At 27.0% G+C, this 21622-nt stretch overlaps 1 protein-coding gene across 5 annotated transcripts in view; it reads left to right on the forward strand.

The window, feature by feature from the left end:
* LOC119669729 (NAD(+) hydrolase sarm1-like) overlaps positions 1-21622 on the forward strand; it is a 37430-nt gene that overhangs the window by 7497 nt on the left and 8311 nt on the right. For 2 of the 5 annotated variants that reach the window (XM_038079736.1, XM_038079737.1), the window contains exons 2-3: positions 11060-11307; positions 11370-11751. In XM_038079736.1, the coding sequence (XP_037935664.1) occupies positions 11060-11307; positions 11370-11751 (630 nt within the window). Of the gene's footprint in view, positions 1-3503; positions 4251-11059; positions 11308-11369; positions 11752-20251; positions 20928-21622 lie in introns of those variants that run through there. The other 3 variants (XM_038079739.1, XM_038079738.1, XM_038079740.1) reach the window with 3 other exon arrangements.

The raw sequence follows: 21622 nt of genomic DNA on the forward strand, positions 1-21622 counted from the left end.
TTAATTCTTCATTTTTTTAATCATATTTTATAAAAATAAATTAAAATGAAAATAAATTTAATTATCATTCATGTTTATGTAACGATTTTGCACTAAAATGTTTTGTGAAATTTGTTTTGAATAATTTATTTAAAATATGTTTTAAACAGTATTTTAATTCTTCATTTTTTTGATCATATTTTATAAAAATAAATTAAAATGGAAATAAATTTAATTATCATTTATGTTTATGCAACGATTTTGCACTAAAATGTTTTGTGAAATTTGCTTGCTTCTCGTTTAGTGCTGCAAGCTAGCACTATTTGCTTTATTTTAATTTAAATGGCTTATGATGCACACACTTTCAATTAATGAAGCATATGTGCTTATAGGTATAAGTAGATTCTTAGCGTCGCCGATATAACCTTACCTAACCTATGTAGCGCTCGTAATGCTTTTTATCTGCCCCTAATTTTTGGATTTTTGTATATTTTTTGGATTTGCCTTGTCTTTTAGTGAATACCTCCTGTAAGAAGAGTGCAGCGCTAACTGCATACTTAAGTAAAGTTTATTTTTAAATTGAGTGAATTTTGGAGTGCCTATACTTTTGTTTCGGATATTGTCAAATATCTATCATGATATCGTTAAAAGTTATGAGTTTGAGTGTTTGTACATGTTTAGGCTCATAGGTTAGACCACCGAGCTGCCGATATATTTAATTAGCGTTGAACAGATTCAGAATTTTGTCAAACAATTTTATATTTCTTAAAGCATATTTTTTACTTTTTTGATGCTATTAGTTGGCACTTTATATTCTTTTAAGTGTTAACTATGTTATTGATTAAAACATAAACTTTTATATACACGTATTTAAGCCAAGTTAAACATTGATTGGTAGTGTCAGTGAAGTTAAAGGGTTTACTTAGTAATTAATATGAACTCAGTTACTCAGATATAGTCTGATATTTCCAATATTTGGCTAAATTACTTTAGTCAATGATGTTGACGATCTTTTTGTATAGTTATAGATTTTTATATACACGTATTTAAGCCAAATTGAACATTGATTAGTAGTGTGAGTGAAGTTAAAGGGTTTACTTAATAATTAATATGAACTCAGTTACTGAGATATAGTCTGATATTTGCAATATTTGGCTAAATTGCTTTAGTCAAAGATGTTGTGGATCTTTTTTTGTAGTTGTTAGTTTCATTTGATAATTAATTAGTGTTTAATCTTGGTTAGGTGTAAACTAATTAAAGTTCTAAAGATTAAAAAGAAAATAAAAAATACATTATTATTAAATTTTTGATACTAAGACCTAATCTGTGATTTGCCTCTTGTTCTACAATCATACAATCTGCTCAAATAGCAGAGCATTGAAGTCATTCATATATTTAATAAAGGATTATGAACAAACCCACTGAGCTATAAAACAAAATATGCTATTATAAGAGTCCAAATAAAAGATTTCTATGCAAAACAACTAAGATATTAATATGAGATACTTTTAAAGAAATGCTAAAAACCCATTATTTAAATAAATTTTTAAGACTCAATTAAAAACAAAAACAAACCATCAGCAAATAAGTGCTAATTTGTATAAAGTATGCATAGAATATGCTAAATAAAAAGAATGGAAATTATATATAATTTGCATATTACTATACATATACATTAAGACCGAAAAGCTTTCGGAAATTCTCATTTAAAATTCGCGCGCTGTATATTTTCCGATATTTTAAGTTTATGTAGTTTGGCAGCACTGTCCTTAATTACTATGCCAAAAATGAGCGCGATCTGTCAGACAGTTCGTTTACGGCAGCTGTTGAAACCAGTTCACCTCAGTAGGGCGTTGCGAAAAAAACAATGGAAAAAAATATTGAACAAAGAGTTTGCATCAAATTTTGTGTTTCGAACGAAATTTCGTGTGCAGAATCGTTGCGAATGCTACAAAAGGCTTATGGGGAATCAGTTTTATCGAAAACTCAAGTTTATGAGTGGTACAAAGCCTTCCAGGACGGTCGTACGACCGTCGAAGACATTTCGCAACGCACTACTGAGGTGAACTGGTTTCAACAGCTGCCGTAAACGAACTGTCTGACAGATCGAGCTCATTTTTGGCATAGTAATTAAGGACAGTGCTGCCAAACTACATAAACTTAAAATATCGAAAAATATACAGCGCGCGAATTTTAAATGAGAATTTCCGAAAACTTTTCAGTCTTAATGTATATATATTTATGTTTATTTATATATGTGTTAAACTATGTATATGTGTTAAATAAAATAATGTAATTAACAAAATTCTAAAACAAAATGTGTGTATCAAATGCTAACAACGCTAATCACTAAAACAGATATAATTCAACGATATGTATTCCACAACTATGACGTATCGCTCAGATACAAATTAAAAGTATTCAGCTCAGCATGGGTAAAAGCAATGTTAGCATACTGAACTTATTTCTATAAAGCCACCATCACAAGCTCGCCTGTTTCATTAATGGAACCCATTTGTTTGGTTACTATTTATAATGAAAATAACTAGAAACGGAAAGAAAATTGATATATTAGCAGCGACATTCATGCTAATTTCTATCTCAGACATTAAATATTTAATATATAATAAATAATACATGAAACCAGTTACTTAATACAAAATCAGTAAACAAAACAAATTGTGTGGCTGCAAACAGAAACATGTAGCAACGTGCAAATCACAGCTTTACCCGTTTTTGCTAATTATAGATACTAGATACTAGAATAAATCTTGCACACAAATCCGGCAGATACGCGAGTACTCAATAAAAAGTATCTTTGAGATGCTTTGGCAGCTATAAAGGCATTAATTTGTAAACCAGAATTTCTACGAAAACGCTGAGCTCACTTGAGACCTGGTAGGCAGCGTAAGTGTAACGCGCAGCAAGGAGCGTGCCATGCTATCGGCGCTCAATGGGCCACAGAACAGAACGTTTGGCGAACGCTAGTCATTTCATTCGCGCGTTTAATTCTCATCGCTTTTTTGTCATAGCAAGAAAAAAGCTTTCAGAGCTGTTAAGATATTCTGTGCCGCTAGAGAATTTTATTCTAAACGAAAACGAACGAGCGTGCAAACGTTGCCGGAAGACAAACGCGCAGCGCAGCAAAAAAATTTTAAACGCAAAATTATTTTAGAAAAAAAAAAATCGACAAAAATACTTAAAAATTTTTTAAAAGCAAAAGTATTTTTTTTCGAAGTGTTTAAAAGCAGCGCGCAACGTAGATTTTTAATTATTTATTTTATATAATTTAAACGAAAAATTTCATTCTATTGGAATTATTATATTAATTTATTAAATTTTTAAACGAATTAACGAACGAACTGTAATTTTTTACTATTTAATTTCTATTTGCAAATAAAACGAAACGCAAATAAAATTCTTATTTAACAAAATACTAAGCGAAAATCTTAAAAATTCGACGAAAAAACAACGTAAAACCTTAAACGGAAAGAAGCAGTAAATTCATAAATACAAAAAAAATTAAAAATAAAAATAAAAAAAAATTAAATTAATTGTATAATAAAAAGAAGTCTTGAAACGAGACAGTAATTAAAAATTTTAGATAAATACACCGATATGATAACAGTGTACTGAGGAGATAAAAAAGACCCCAAAATATATATCAAACTGCAAAAAAATTTTCGACAATTTTACACAAAGAAAATTATTTATTTATTGTCTGAGGAATTGTTAAAAACTGCCAAATTTTGAATAGCCAAAAGTCTCATAGTGAAAAAAAGATACACGAATTTAGAGATAACAATTTGCTTAAAGTGTGCCATTGACGTTATACAGATATTGTAAAAGCGAAAGACTTGCAAGAGAATATAAAAAAGTCACACTTAAATAATTGAAAAACGTAAGATACTTGTATTTAAGTATCTATCTTTCAAAGGCGACAAAACTGTTACAATCAAAGACTACTCTAGTGCTTCACACAGAATTCAAAGTATTACAGAAAAGTTATTTTTAATGTATATATTTTTTAAAAAATTATAAATAAAATTTTCTGCGAGCACAAATACTTAGAAATACTAAGAAGAAAATTATAAACATTTTTAAAAAAAAGTCTTCATTGAACGTGATAAGCTTACGAAAGTACATATTTTGAAGTTTGTAAGCTAATTTAAATAAAAGAGAAAGAATTATAATTCCATTATATATATATACTTATTGAGTTATAGTTGTAAATAAAGAGTTAGCCGTTCTATTGGCAAAGCTGTTGAAAGGTTAGTATTGAAATTACTTCAAGTTAATAAAAACAAATATATTAAAAATGTGCACGATTTTAGTAATGTTCAAGTAATATAAGTTAACAGTTAATACAATATAAATTATAATTAAAAATTGAATTAATAAATAATAAAAAAATTATTTGTTGCAATTTTCCTACTGCTCGATAAAAACATATCTATTGAGAATAATAGTTTATCAGAAGAATTTAGTTTCTTTCAACAAAACGTACGTTAAAAAACAGTTTAAGACAATAAACTGATTTAATTACAAAGCAATTCGCTATATATACACTTTTATATATTGGTTAGGGTGCGCTGACTCTGAACTTCAAATTTGGCAGGACACGAGTTCGATTCCTGCTACTTGCAGTTTAAAAAAAATATTTCAGAATAATTAAATACAAAAATTATTTCAAAGCCCACTAATAATGGGTATTTGGCAATATTCAAAACAGCTGTAGGGTCAGCCAAAAACTCAATTAATTAAAATAATATAAAATGAATTGTTTGTTGTTGTAGTTTACTACTGTTCGAAAAAGTTCCTTATTTTATATATTATATATAGTATTATGTATGCAGTATTTTTATATTCTTTTTAACTATTCGTAAGTAATTTAAGCATTATTAAATCTAACAATAAATTTTATTACACTTTATAAAAACTTAATATTGCTGTTTATTGTTGTTATATACATTTATATGTACATATATGCAAATTAAATAATAACTATATTAATTAATTCAAAAAATTTATAAACACTAATACCATACTGCAAATTTCTCAAACACTTTAGTTTTATTAAAACACAAATAAAAATTATTATGTTGAAAGCTATAGATAATGCATAATGTTATAGATAATGCATTTAATATGCGGCATAAAAATATATAGGTATAATATATACTATTATACACTAATTGATTATGCAGATAACTGAGATATTCAAAACAGTCGTGAAAAATTGTTAAAAGAATTCATATAACAACTGGGAGTGCAAGTTTTGCCTTGCATAATAGAACTTTCTCTCACACATATCAACTGGGAGCGCAAGTTTTATCTTGTACAATAGACTTTTCTCTCACACACATCAACTGAGAGCGTAAAAAAGAAATTGATTGCCTTTTTTTCTAATTTTTACAACCAAAATCTGGACTTCAAGGAAATATATTTGAAGTGAAGAGCCATAACTACAACAGGTCGTTCTCTTTCACAAAAGCTATATAAAAACAGTTTTCAGTTGGCAGGCTAGACTTGGACAAGATTCTCTCATACTAAAACATGTAAATTCTTGTTAGCAGATAAAATTTTGAAAATAATACGTATTTGCGTCTATGTAAGCGGCTTAATCCTAAGGAATACTATCCATCTACATCTAAACTATGCGTTGACGACCAATGTTAATGTATCTTCTGATTTAAAATGTTTGAGAACATCATTGGTATGTTTTTTTGTTTGTGTATTTTCTTTAAATTATTTATCATTAGAGTAAAACAATGTATCCATGGGTGGCCTCATAAAGTCAGTCACAGACTTGCTCTTAAACCCAACCTTCAATTCAGTGACTTGAAATTTCTAGACTCTTAAATAATTTCAATTGTTTGTAGATTGAAATGAAATAATTTGTTGGAAATTTCTTCACACCAATCTTGTGAGTGATGAAATACAATCTAGTAAAGGATGCTACCGAGTTGATTCAATTTCACCAATCTCAAATACTTTGAAGTGCCCTTATTATACAAGTTTCTCTTTCTCGTGTAAATATATTAATTTTAAAATATATACGAGTATATAAACATATAGTATAACTAATGTATCTAATATATAATAATAATTTTAAAAATGCATGCAAAATGTAATTAAATTTCACCTAAAACGTATTTAAAAACTTTTTTATTCTGAATAAAGTGAATCACAACTTCTGTACCAATATGTGCATTTCAAAACTAAATACTACTAATTTTATATTTTATATATATAGTTTAAATATATTAACATGTCATAAAAATGTCAAAACTTTAATTTGTTTTTTAATTAAGAACGATTGTGCGCTCCTACACTAAATACAAAACAAAGTGCTTATTGCCTTAAAGGAAATTTATTTGTCAAGATGATAACGAATGAATCACTACACAAAAATAAATTTTAAATAACCAAAAATTTAATAGAAATTACAAAAATATATAATTTAGCTTCAAACAAATCAAATATGTACATTAGCTTTATAGTCTAAAAATAATTTATAATATATTGAAATTTTGACATAGTATATATATATTGTATATATATAAAGAAAATAGAAATTATTACGATGAAGCCTCGAATTAAATAATACATATATATATATGTGTATATATAAATATATATAATAAAAAATATTTCTTTTAATATATTTCAAAACTCAAGCTTTTATACTATTAACCTTTTGCCAAAAATAATTTACAATCTAAAGATTTCATAATAAAAATAATTATAAGCATAAATACGCAACTAAGAAGTTTTTATAATAAAAAGTAGGCCTACCTATGTTTAAAAGTCTGACTATAGTCACTTCACTTATAAACCTTAAATTGTTTGGACTTATGGAGTTACATAGAATCTTCAATTATTCATATCTCCAGCTATTAATTTAAGGTCATTCAAAGATTTGTCAACTTTAATGCCTTTTTTTTCTACACGTAAAGTGTGGATTATTTTCCGGGTCCCATTCAAAATTTGCATAGCATATACTGTGCTATAATTTACGAAGAGTATCACTTTTTAAGGCAATATTAATAGATGAAGCCTTAATTTAGTTTAGATATAAAAAGATCATGTACTAGTCAATTACTCATAGCGACAGCTAAAACTTAGGGCAATTATTTTTAGACCCTAACATAGCACAGTGCTGTTAATATTCTCTCGAATATCGGGCACCTAGTTATAAAAGCCTTGTTGTCATTTACACTAAGCAGAAGTTCAACACCATATATATGACACATGCTCTCTGATATAATATGTATGGATCGCTAAAGAAACGGTGTTCAAAGCTGTCCTTGTTTCAGATCAGAGCTGTCCCTTTATCAATATAAAATAAGTACTATCTTTTTGTCAGCGGCTAGCCAAGTATTTTTTACTGAGTGGCAACAGCAATTTAAATGGTGTCCCCAAATTTCTGAAAACACTATTAAAGAAGCACTGTTCAAAATATTTATTTTATTCTTATTACAGTAATTATTAAGCATTGAAAATGAATATGTATGTTACTTAAAACACTAGTATTACCAACTTTTTAAGAACTTTTTCTTAATATTTCTTATACTCATACTCGATATTATGATATATAAGTTGCATAAATACATCTCTCTTCCGTGAGAGAGACAAATAGTTTAGAATAAATAATTATTTAATTTGTGGTCACCTTAGAAGACAGCGGAAGCTAATTACAATATTGTATCTAAAGAACCAGAAGAGTTTTCAGCTTATCGCAATTTAATATTTTCCTATTTTCATGCATATTTTTCTTCTTCTTCTATTTTCATCCTTTTTCCCATTTTTTAGGATCTCATTTATAAATTTATAAATTTAATTATAAAACCTATACTAAATATATCATACTTAAATATTTTGTGAGAATTTTATATATATTTTAAAAATAAATTCCTCAATTACGGGATAATAATCTTGAGCTCTTCAAACGTAATTATTTATTAAGATTATTCTAAGAAATTTAGCAAAACAAAAATAAAATTTTTACTAATGGTTTCCTTGTGTAGAAGACTCATTATCACTACATTTTGTATCACCTCTCTTACACTAACCCCTTGCGTACACATAAATGACAAATTTAAGCATTCAATTTATAAAGAAAAGGCTTTGGCTTGCATATAGATATATATAAAAAAAAAGATTCAAAATATTTCTCAAGAAAATTATAAATTTCTTATAAAATAGAAAATTTTGAAATTATGCTATTTCACTATAATTTTATAAAGTAAATTTTTTTTCTTAGTTTTTCAATGTATCTAATTAATCAATTAAATATACACATTTGTTTTTGAATTTATGTATAGAATTTTAAATTGCAAAACGCAAAAATATTAAATTTGGCATTTAATTGTAAGTATATATTTATTATACATATATATGATATAGAAATATTTTTATAAATATTTATACAAAAAAAAAATGTGAAAATCACTTAAGCTCATTTTGTACCCATAAATGATTTATTTTCATGCTTTTGCATTGTAAATAAAAAATAGATCTATGAAAATACAAGAATTAAGTACGTCGTAAATAAAACAAATTATTTCAATGCTAAATTTAAGTAAAAGAACAACAAGAGCAACAGCAACAACAACAGAAATAACAATAACAATGACTATAACTATTTATAATGACATAATAACCAACCTACGGTTATATTACAAAACTTTTCATTAACTTAACATATCGTTCGATAGTTCAATTTTTTATCAATTCTTTTTTTTTTTTTTAATTAAAAAAAATTGAATAATTCATTTGTATTAAATTATTAAAATGACGTCAAATGATTTATTATTGCATTTATTTACAGTTTGTGCATGATTTTTTACTAAAAATATTAAAAAATTACTCAAACTGGAAATTTTATTTATTTTGAGTTTTTTTTTCAATACAAAATTAATAAATATTAGTAGATTAAATTTTTTTATAATTTTTAACACCTTTTTATTTTCTCAATTAACTATAGATCCTATATTCTGTAGAACAAAAATAAAGTTTGGCTTGAGAGAAAATAATATTTTATTAATATTAACTAATTCTTACTAGTTATGATAATTATTCCCAGCCCATAGTTCGAAATTTATTTTGGGGGATCGTTGTCAGATAATTTCAGTAATTTGAAAAATATAAATTTATATAAATAAATTGCTTTGATGCATTTTGGAGAGGGGTAAGGGTAGTTTTAAGGCCCTATACTCCACTAGGTGATGAGGATGACAGAAGAAGAAGAAAGACAGTATTTAAAAGCCGGTTATGTCTCTATAGTACTGATAGTTATTGGTTATGATATATATATATACATATCCATTAGCTACCATTAGCTACTGATAGCTATTGGTTATGATATATATATATAAATATATATATATATATATCCATTAGCTACCAGTACCATAGACAAAGTAAACAATAAACTTTTTCTATTCTAAAATTCATAGTAGAAATACATATAACAATTAAGGCACAACGTTAAGGAATAACTAGAATTTAAAGTAGGTACAACGTGTTAACGTGTTAGCAGATAAAAAATTCTTTTAAATTCATAAAATACATATGGTATACAGGTTTAAGTTCTTAAATATATATGTTATTTTTGCTTGACAAAACGCGAGTTAGTGTCTATAGCACTTTTACTCAGTAATGTCTGTGACCACTTGGATGCTCCACTGTAATAAGAGCACTGCTGAGTTCTAATAATACGTTATACAAATGATTTTATTGAAGTATAGTTTGAAGCCTAGCACATCTCCCTGACGGAATATATATTAGAGTGCCCCCTAATCGTTACACCCCTGGTCCTTCCATCGAAGAAGCGGACCACCTTCCGTTCTAGCCGGAACATTTTCTTCCACACAAAAGTGTAGTTGATAAAATAGTTTATCTTCCAATTTTATTATTGTTTATTTGTAATAAAAACCAAGTTAAGTAAATTGATGTAATCGAATAAAAAAAATACAAGTAGACAAGCCCTTTGTTGACATAGTTTACGATGTTATTACACCCAACTATTTATAAAATAAAATCACGTGTTTCAGAGATATACTCTTTTACTGAAGGCAGCTTTTAGAGTTGTAATAATCAAATAAGATAATCTAATTTCATCATATTAGTTAAATGCAAACTATTTTTAAGTCTATTATATTATTATTAAGACAATCATAATTTATCACAAAGGCTTTCTTATTTCAAGATTCTAAATATACAAACTTCACAAGTCTTTACATATTTACTTTCATATTCATTTGCTAAAAATATCCATAATATATATACATACATATATGTATAGTAGCAGAAATCCCCATTCGAAAGCTAAATAAACTGTCAGCGATTAAAAAGATCTAAGCTTCTTCACTTTTTCTTCGTAATTTCTTATTCACAGTTGATTGATTTTGCCAATTTGTATGAATGAAAATTTAAATATTGCGCGCGCACTTCACACTTCCTCACATTTGTTGTTATTTATGTGCTTTTCTATATATGTTCCAGTCCTGGTATTTGTGTAATTATCTGACAAATGGTAATCTTACTCTCAGATAAGTAAAATTTTTATAATTTTATAGTTTTTTATTATTATTTTTCTTTATTTGTGATAAGCAATTTATATGAACAAACCAAATTTTAGCAAAATTAAAATAATTTTAGCTTTTGTGGAAGTCAAGTCGTCAGTCCGTAGTGGAATTGTTATCTAATAATTATTTGATTTTCAAATACAATATACTTTTTCTACAGAATTTTCCATAACATTTTGTCTATTTAAAGTTTTAAAAATTAAACAAAATTTATAAATTATAATAAAGTGCATCAAAATTCATTTTAAAAATATTTAAGGTATTTTCCATTGTCGTGATAGTGAATAAATTTAATAATTATTTTTAGAAAAATTTTAAAAAAAACTTTTTTTTTTCTTTATTTACATTTGTAAATCGTCAAGATAAAAAATAACAGTGAAATATTTTTAATTTAAGTGTTTAATAAAATTTATAAAATAAACTTGACCAAAAACTGCTACAAATTCTTAACATTATTTATTTATTTATTTTATTTTTATCTTCAACAGGTAGTCAACAGCAGTAGTACAACAACACGTGTTGAAAAAAAATCACAGCGTCTACATCACATAACTTCCTCATCATCGTCCTCCACCTCTTCATCATCCACATCCTCCGAAATGAAGACGGCAGCACTGAAACGCGATCTTAACGATATTAAAAACTCCATGTCAGAAATAAGCGATTTGGCCTTAGGGCGAAATACAACGCATCAAGCCTTGAACAGCGCTGAGACTATAAATCAAATAAAACAGAAGTTAGTATAAAGCCAAAAATTAAAAATGCCAGAAAACTAAAAATATTTTTTAAATATTACAGAATTAACAGATCCCTTGAAAATATTGTGGACTGTGATGCAGAACCACTGGTAACATTACCAGAAGATGATGATCATCATCATCTTGGCAGCTGCTTGGATTTAGTTAATGTTTCAAAAAATCAGCTCAGCGCAAATGGTTTAAGTGGTTCCAATAAAACTATCGATACTGTAAAATTTGAAGAGAAACGTACAAAAACCGAATCTAAAACAAAAGTAATAACAGATGGCTTCAGTTCAGAGCAAGCGACAAGTAATATGGCGCAATCGAAACGTCTGCAGGCGGGCGATATCGATTATCAGGAAGCAAAAGCCGCTGCTGCAGTACGTAGTCGCCTAGAAGTTGATGGCGTTAAAGCTGAAGAAAATGCAGCAGTCATACAAGTAAGTTAGAACACAAATAAAATCTATAGTATTAGGATGATATGTGTTAAAATCTACAAATTGATATAGAATCTGTTCAGTCACCCTGTAGTGACTCTACAAAAGGGATTTTTTATGTTAGTCAAATATTAAGTCAGATTAAATTTATATTATATTAAAAATTTGATGGAGCACACCGTTGATAGTTTCTCTATATGCGTTCTATAAATAGCATGTTCAAGTAAATAGATACCTCATCCAAATAGACATTTTATTTATTGACTACTATTATCACTACTAATCGTATGAAAGAGAAGAAAAACTTCAATTAAACATTATCGTTGCTCTATGGACGTCAAGGACGATGATCCTCATGTAGGTCTAAGAAAGCTTGTTTTTATGGACTTGTTTTTGTAGATAGCATGCTATCTACAAAATAATGACTTGAATAGTAATTTTATTGAAAATCTTTATATATCTTAAGCTGTAAGGTAATACTTCTATAACACGTCTTATACTGTTTTTATCTTTTTATTTCATTAAATTTTATTAAAAGTTTAGCATATATAAAATGTACATATTTTAATATAGTATATACTAATTCTAATACCGACCAAATACTTAAATCAATTTCTGTCAAAATAGTCTGTTTACGGTATAAACAAAAGTATTTCAACGATAATTGATTGATTGAGGATCGATTTGTCGACATCTGATTTATACATTGATTTATACATAAACTCTCACTTCCTTAAATCTTTATCGACATCCACTATGTGTGAATTAAAAAATTTTTAATATTAAAGTCCTTCAGTTTGTAATCTTAAGATTTAAGCATAGTGGGAAAAGTTGAAAAAGATTAACCAACTTCACCAAAACCTCTGGGCATATCGTGACTCCTAAGAAATTGTAATGTTGCTAATTTTTAAAGTCATCTAGCGTATCTTAAAACTTATCTGTGATATCACAGCGAGTCTTATAGCCTAAACTGGCTTATTTTCTATAAGATAGACAATCACTGGCATATATCTATATATTAAATGAAGTATATACTAGATATATATATAGTATTATATACTAGATATATGTATAGTATTATATACTAGATATATATACAGTATTATATACTAGATATATGTATAGTATTATATACTAGATATATATATAGTATTATATACTAGATATATATATAGTATTATATACTAGAAATTTATATAGTAATATGTACTAGATATATATAGTATTAGTCGAATATTTTTCTTTATTTTCTATTATTATTTTCTGAATTCAAAATTTTGAATTTTCGAGACGTTACTTAAGTCAAAAAATATTCAAATTTTAAGCTTTTACTATTTATGCTTCTAGGATAAAAAAAAATATAATAAACTTAAAATATATTAAAGTTTACTTAAAAGCTTTCGCGGAAAACTCTTGGAAAAACTAGCATATAAACTAACAACAAAAATATTGGAAATTTTTATGGGGGTCATAACTGAGTTGATGATAACTTCCAACATTGCTTTGTTTACCCTAACAACCCAAAGTATTAAATCGAAAAGCTTCAGCTACTGTTGCAAGCATTTTTTAGTTTATTTGAATTTGTAGGGCAATGGGTGTGGGCTGTAGAAACGTTGGTTGTCGGTATTAAATAACGACATCAAAGCAACATTGTTCCCAAAGGTTAGGCGAGTCAATTTTGTGGAATTTTATTAATAAACTGCGCTATAAGCACGCAACATAAACGCGGATTTTCCTTCTCTAAACTATGTCGTGCAATGTCAAATTAAAGGACATAAAAAACATTAGTAAAAAAATTGCCAGACAAAAGTGTAAATTTTTGCTACGCCCATATTTAGTTTTTCAAAAATGAAAGTGAAAATTACTCGCTAACAAGAAAATGCCTTCATAACAAATATAATTTATAATAAGTTTTCCTTTCGACAAAGTGTGAATTATTCGCCAGTGCAGTTTTCGTTACTCGTAACAAGCAATCAACTCAAGGACTAAATTATTGATTTTCAAGATATATAAATAATATATAAGTTAACAAAGAAGGGTTCAAGCAAATTCAAAAAAAAAAATTCAAATAATTCTAAGAATTTAGTAGAACTTCAGACTTCTTGCTGTGATTAACGCTTGATTCCGAGTTGCTTGAAAAGTGTTATGAAAATAAATATTTTTTTTTTTGTGAAATGTTAAAATGTTGTTAACAAAATGTTGGTTATTGGCAACGAAATGTAGTTCAACGCAATTAGCAACAACAACAACTAAAACAACTTCATACACACTACGCTATTTCGCTAAGCGTTCTAGAAATAAATCTGTATTTAGAAGACTACAGGTAATGTGAATATCTAGAAGTAATATGTAACTTATATTAATAGAATAACATGTAATAAATAAAATGTTCCAAAACGGTGAAAAACAAGTGAGAATGAGTTCATTTTATTAAAACTTAATACCAACTTACTTTAAAATATCTTGTAATATTATTTAAATTAATTAATTTGTACCCCAATTAGTAAATATACCATATATTTTCACATTAAAAATTACAATTATCAATTATGATATACAAAAGTCTTTGTCTGTTGCCGATATTATCTTATCAAACATCTCATTTATTACATGCACAGAGAAAAATGACAGGATTTTACGTCATTGAGTTGGCATAAAGAATCTAGCATGTACTCGTTCTTACATGCAATACTCGCTCATAACCGCAAATATTTAATTACAATTGTTTATTGTATAATTATGAGATAAAACTAGCCATTTGTTGATTTTGCATTTAATTACCCTTTGTGGCTGATGCAAACTAATCATTAAATCGGTGTAGAAGTCGGCATTCATTTAACATATGAATTAACATTTTATCGGAGCTATGATATAATTTATCACTGTTTTACATACTATTCACTGCGGATATAAAAAAAAAACAGTTTACGAATATTACAAAAAAAAATTATAATTAGAATTTATTGAGCTGATAAAATAAGAGCGAATAACGACTTCACTCAATATGCATGACAAGTAAATGTACAAATCTAATGGTCCATTAAGAAATCAAAATTGTTAGAGGCTATAGCAATAGCATATATCTATAAATATATTTTATTTGTTTATAATAAAAGAATTAGCACACATTACGTTCAGTGTCGTAGTTATTTCATTGAAAGTTTGCATGAAATAACACATCTATCGTTCACAAAGCTAATTTAAACACAAACACTTAGAATGGATTTTGAACAAACATTAAGTGTCCTTAAATTTCGTTAGAAAAATCAAACTAATAATTTCTAATCATATCTCAAACTTTGTGCTTCGAATGATAAAGCCCTTGATGCTACGACGTCGCTAGGAAAGTGAAGCGTTAGGGATAGAGTATGCAAACCATTTTTATTTAAAATTTTTTATATCACAAACATTATAAAAGTATGTACACAACAACGTTTGTTAACACTATAACTAGTTGTAACTAGTAACTAGTAGTTCGTCTCTAGTATCATTAAATATGTTTAACAATAAATAGAATAAAAAAAATCATATATTGTTGTGTGACTAGTAGTCTAAACTTTGTTTCAAAATTTTAAGCCTGTCCAACAATTATATATAGACTATAACACTATAACTAGTTGTACGAGAAGTAACTAGCAGTTTGTCTCTAGTATCATTAAATATGTTAAATAAAAAATAAAATAAAAAAACTCATACATAGTTGTGCGACCACTAGTCTGAACTTTGATTCAGAAACCTGGAATTTGTAGTCCAACAATTATATATGGACTTACAAAACCAACGAATACTTTCAAAGCCTACTAATGATGAATATTTGGTAATATTAGAACCCTTCTTTATATCAAATTTTGTTGTTGTTATTCACTACTATTCAAAAACTCTTTTTTAGTGAAATAATTTTTATCATAATTCATTTCGAAGACTAAACAAAAATCAAATTGTTTGAAATTTGATTAAATAATATTAGAAAATGGAGTTAAAAATTTAGAATAAACTTAAAAAAATTAAATATTAATCACAACAGACATAAAGCGGACAACACTGCGTATGAGTGATTTAAACTAAAGAAAAGTTACTGTGAATGAATATTTTATTTCCGCATACGCATTTACACAAATATTGATTAGTTTTATGTTAATTACGAAAATATTAAATAATTTAAAACATATTGATTTCAAAATTTACTCAATAAATTAATATTTACATTAAAATTAAATAATTCATTGACAGAATATGTACATGAATGTAATGACTTTACTTAAACTCTATCTTACTGACTTTATGTTATGTTAATAATTTTTGTAAATACAAATATTTTAATTAATTTTTTTTTTGTAATATTTATTCGATTTTTAAATTAAGATAAAAACACTTTAACTGTGTGAAAATCAATTTTCTTTGTTACCTTTGAAAGCCGCAAATGCTGTTCGCAAAATGACGCTTCTGACAGACAATCTTAACAAAGATTGAAGTATCTTTTAAAAAAGAATTGTGTTGATTGCTTTATGGCATATATAATTAAGTAGAGGACCAAACTGAAATTGGCAAAAAGCCAAAGCAATATTAATAAAAAAAAATGCGATGAAAAAATTTAAAATTAATTAAAATACGGAAAAGAAAACTAGAAGATATTCTTTATTCTTATTGATCAATATTTTGACATACGTCTGCTTCTAAAGCCAATTTTGTAAAAAAATTTAACACACATTTTTGATTAAATTCTTTTAGGTTTATGTTAAGAGTGTTTATCCAAAAAAAATTGAATGACCACATTGTTATTAATATTCACTGATTCAGTTGTATAACAAAGCTTTGAAATCTGCAATTATTTTTGTATATATATATATATATAATTATGTTTAAGAATTTTACGCACAAAAAGCTTATATTGAGTTTGATGGATCCTTAATATGCGCACATGGATTTCTGACACTATACATAATCTTTTGCAAAGCTTTAATAATTTTCACATGGGAATTTCGATCAAAAATGTCTTATTTACTATTTACTGGCAAGATTTCTATTTCAAATAGACATGAATATATCCACCGTATTCGTCAGTTCTGGCCCCCAGCGACTGACTACTGTCTCTTCGCAGACCTTAAAAAAATGTTTGAAGGGAAAAACATTCATTCAACGAAAAATGTATATTTTAAGGCTAATGATCTTGTCATGCTCTTTAAAAACTTTTGTAGTTGCTTCGAATGTCTAATTCACCACATTGAATGTCAAACAAACAATTTTAATATACTCCTCATAATTGGATGAAGTCTAGTATTCAAGCTTAAGAAAATTTACTATTAAAAACAAATCATTCGACTTCTGTTAAAAAAAATTAAGAAAAGGGAAAAACTTTAATATTCTTCTTCAATACTTAAGAAGAAATTACAATTTAAAACAAATGGTTGGACTTCTGTTTCAAAAATCAAGAAAAGAGAAAAATTATATACGCAATACAGGGACTTAGCATACCTAAAAAAGGCTAATGTAATAGAACATATAATAAATTTACCAATAATACTTATTGGCTATCGGCGTAAAATATATAATTTCTTTTGGAAATTATTGGTTTCTCTTTATTAAAAACTAAAATCGTCAATTTATAATATCTCCAAAATTTATTTGATATCTATAATAATAATAACACAACACTAATACAAAATTAGTCGAAACTCATTTTAAACAGAACTTATACTTTGAATACTAATATCTTCAGTTACACAATAAATTTCTACTGGATTCTATAAAAGATTCGACGATATCGATCCAGAAAAGATCTAGAAACTTGATTAATAATATGTACCTTTTAATAGATTATTTTTATGCCAAACAGTTATTAGCAGTTATGGTCACTATTGTAAATTAATCAATAAGTAATGTATCAGTAACGATCCAAAGTCAAAGAACTCAAACCATTTAAGTATCTCATTTATATAAACAAGAAAAATGCTGACAAGTTTCTGACTCGAAATAAACCTGATAAATGGTCTCATAAATGAGTATGCTTCCATTGAGCACTATCTATCCATCTAATATTCCAAAAATTGGAATATTAACTACCACCTGTGAAAAATTGGACTAATGACTGTCACCTTTAAAAAAATTAGACTATTGAGCATCATATTCAAATATGAGACTATTAACTACCAGCTTTTACAAACTGGAGTCTGAAAGTTGCAGATATCATTAGATAAATAGATTAAATTAGTAGATATTATTATATATCAGCAAGTTTGAAACATCTACACCTCTTCTTATCTTTTATCTCTCACTTATTGAATATCATAATGTTTCATTCATTTCATTAACTTAAATTTAGCGTATATCTTGATCTTTAGAATCGTACCGTAAATATAAAATAAAATAATAAATAATAAAATAAAAATTGAAATTAAATAAAACTAAAAAAAGAAATAAAAATCACTAATAAATTAAAGTTCATTCAAGTATGTAAATTTTTAACTAATGTAATTAATCTTTAATTTGATCGAATTTCTTACGAAATTTATAATATTTTTTGCGGTATAACCTAGCTTAAATTTAAGAGGTAGTATGAACATCGCATAAATAGTTCCACTGTATCAGATACTTTAACTAAATTCATTCAAAAGTTTGAGTTTATTTTTTCTGCAGCTTTTATTTTGTGTAAGAATGACTCTTTAATATTTTTACATTTCTAGAAATTTTTCAGTTGTTTAAATATTAAATAAAAATATACATTTATGGAGTACATATTATATATTTTGTAGTTATTGGGAAAAAAGAAAAAACGAGGGAAACTGTAAAAGTTTTTAATTTTAAAAAGGTTTTAAGATTTTTAATATGTTTAAAGTTTAAATGATTTTCTTATAATAAAAAACAATAAAAATATATATAAAATATAATAAGGTCATAGTTTATTCAACAAAGAATAATAAATCAATTGAAATGATTAAAATAAATATAGCACTATTTAGTAAACAAATATTAATTTAATTGAGAAAAAAAAACTGAATAATTTTTATTTACTATCGCATATTTCCTAATTTTTTTATTAAATTATGCTATATAAGCTGATATAAAATTAGAAAAGTTCAAAGGCCCTCTATGTTATATTAAAAAACAAATTGTATAAGAAACAATTTTTTTTTTTGCTTTATTTAAAAACACCAGCACAGAAATCAATGAGAACATTAATAAAAAGAGAATTTTAAATAAAAAATTTTTTTAAAAATTTTGGAAAAAATGTTTTGGAAATCATTTAATAATTATTTTTCACATTTCTCTGTAAATGCTTCTTTACCGCTCTCTCGAGAAATCTTCAAAAATCTTTCGAAATGAATTTAAAAATCTCTGGACCACACTCTTCGAACCTTAGAAGATCTCTACGAACTTGGCGAATTGAATTGAATTTTTTTGAAATCGCGCAAAATACCGTCGAGACAAAATATTCGAATTCAGTCTGTTTTGTGTATTTCGTACGAATTAACGTTGGCCGCCGCCGCAGATATGAAAAGTGGATGGACGATCGTTTGCTTACATAAATAAATGAAATCAATAAAATAAAAATAAAATAAAAAAAATAATATAAAAGCAAATAAGAAACTTGCGATTTCATTGATACAATTAAACAAACATAAATTTATAATAAAATAAATTAAAATAATTTGTAAATAAAATATTTGTACGATTATTATACTATACGGTTAGACGGTTGAATATAAATAGAAATAATATTTTAAAACGACCTTCTCCGAATACTAACAGTGCCTGCCACTGCTTCAGATACAAGACGCACGCGTTTATATTAGATACCCGTACAAAAACATAACAAAAACAAAAAATAAAGAAGAATAGAAAACGTCATGAAAATATTTTATAAATTCGCTAATTAACGTGATTTTCTAGAATATTTTGACATATTTAATGTGAGATTTATGATATATAAAAACAAGTTAAAGACCAACAAGAATCCACAGAATCGCAAGAATCCGCAGAGAAATAAAATTTCAATTTTTGAAAACTTAACGAAAGCCGTTAAGAAAATCTTAACTAAGAAATATGAGTTACCGTTTACACACGATACGAGTAAGCTTTGCCGCTGCATGTGTTTAAAGGTCTCGTTTTAATGTTCGTTCAGTTTTGAAAATTATTTAAACTTCACTATAGCTTAGAAATTTTCTTAGAATTTATTTATAAATCCTTCAAATTAAGAAATTCTATTAATTGTTAGCAAACCCTTTGCTATCAATTCAAACGATTTTCAACGATGTATCTTTTCTTCATTTTTGTTGAATAGATTTACGCTTGTCTGCATGTTTTTGTGATTTTCTTACTTTTTTTCCTCTAGATATTGTATGTTTGTGTGTACGTTCGTTAGTATTTTCACCAAATTGTGCTATTTTCATACATTATGTTGTATATAGGTATTGCGCGGGTGGCCTTTCGTTAAGCTTGACATTGAAAATAAATTGCATTAGAAGCACGATCATTTCGAATAAACTAAACAAAAGTGATTTGTATATAACTTGTCAGATATAACAAATAAAAATTTACAAAATTCGCTATAAATAATAAAAATGTCGAATCAGCCACCTTGGCCAATACGTAAAGGCATTTTTCGTTCGAGCGGTCAATCCGATTTCGTACCGACACGTTCGCCTAGTCCTATTGTCGAAATGCCATTATCACCGCCGCCGGTAAATACAACGGGTGGAACGAACAGTAATAGCCGTTATGCCAATCGCCCATTTTCTCCGCCACCTCAACCTATACAAGTAGTAACAGGACGACATAGTCCTTTACAAACAAACACAAATTCTCTAACTAACGGACAATCACAATCAACAACATCTTCAACTTCATCGTCAAAATCTTCATCGCAATCGGCTTCAAGTTCCTCGGCGTCCGCGTCTGCCGGTGCATCACGTATGTCCGCCGCCTCTGCTATGTCCGCTACTTCTTCTTCCTCATCGTCATCTTCTTCCGCACGTTCTGTACGTAATAGTTCACCGTTACTGCAACTACCCACATCAACTCCCACCAACAACAACACTACCAACTACACAAACACTACCTCCACAACAGGAAACAATAATCAAGAAAATACAATTATAAACAATACTCAAAACAATAATAACTCCAATAATGGGAATTATCAGAATATACGTGAAATTCCTATAGAGGTTGAACAAAAACAGGTAGTAACATGCTTCCAAACAAAACCAATTAATATTAAGTTCCACGATTTTAATCAGTTTAAATAATATGTATATAATTTAAATTCCTTTATCTAATCCTACATATGGAACTTATCTTGTATATCTAAAAATACCAAAATATTGGCTCGGCCAGTAAAAGTATGAAACTATAAATCAAATTTTTTTTTTTTATAAGTCAAGTCTAAAAAGATCTAAAAAGATCTACTTTTGCCTTTAAGAAATAAGGGTATTAAGAATACTTCATGAAGATATATATTGTGGCCTAACTACGAAAACCTGAACGTCCTTTCATCGAAATTCTCAACAGCAGACATTCTGGTCTTTTGTTTAGTATAATAATTATTTATCTATTCTGTTGATGAAATAGCCATTTTTCTTAATAAGCTTGATGAGGATCCATGAGAGAGAAGGGTTTAAATAATACTAAGTTTGTAAAATAAAATTGCGCTGTCTGACTATTAAAGAGATTTTTGTACTTATAACAGATTATTTATAAAAAAAAATTCCATCAGGAGATACTGAAATATACCATACTATATTATACTACACAAATATTTTAAAACTCTATAACTTTTACTAAACTTTTACGACTGACTTTCCTTTTTATTCTTTTAATTTATTTATAAATTTAAATACTAAGAATAATTTATCTTAAAACAAAGATTATTATAACA

The sequence above is a fragment of the Teleopsis dalmanni genome, chromosome 1, assembly GCF_002237135.1.
Source record: "Teleopsis dalmanni isolate 2A chromosome 1, ASM223713v2, whole genome shotgun sequence".
NCBI lineage: Eukaryota > Metazoa > Arthropoda > Insecta > Diptera > Diopsidae > Teleopsis > Teleopsis dalmanni.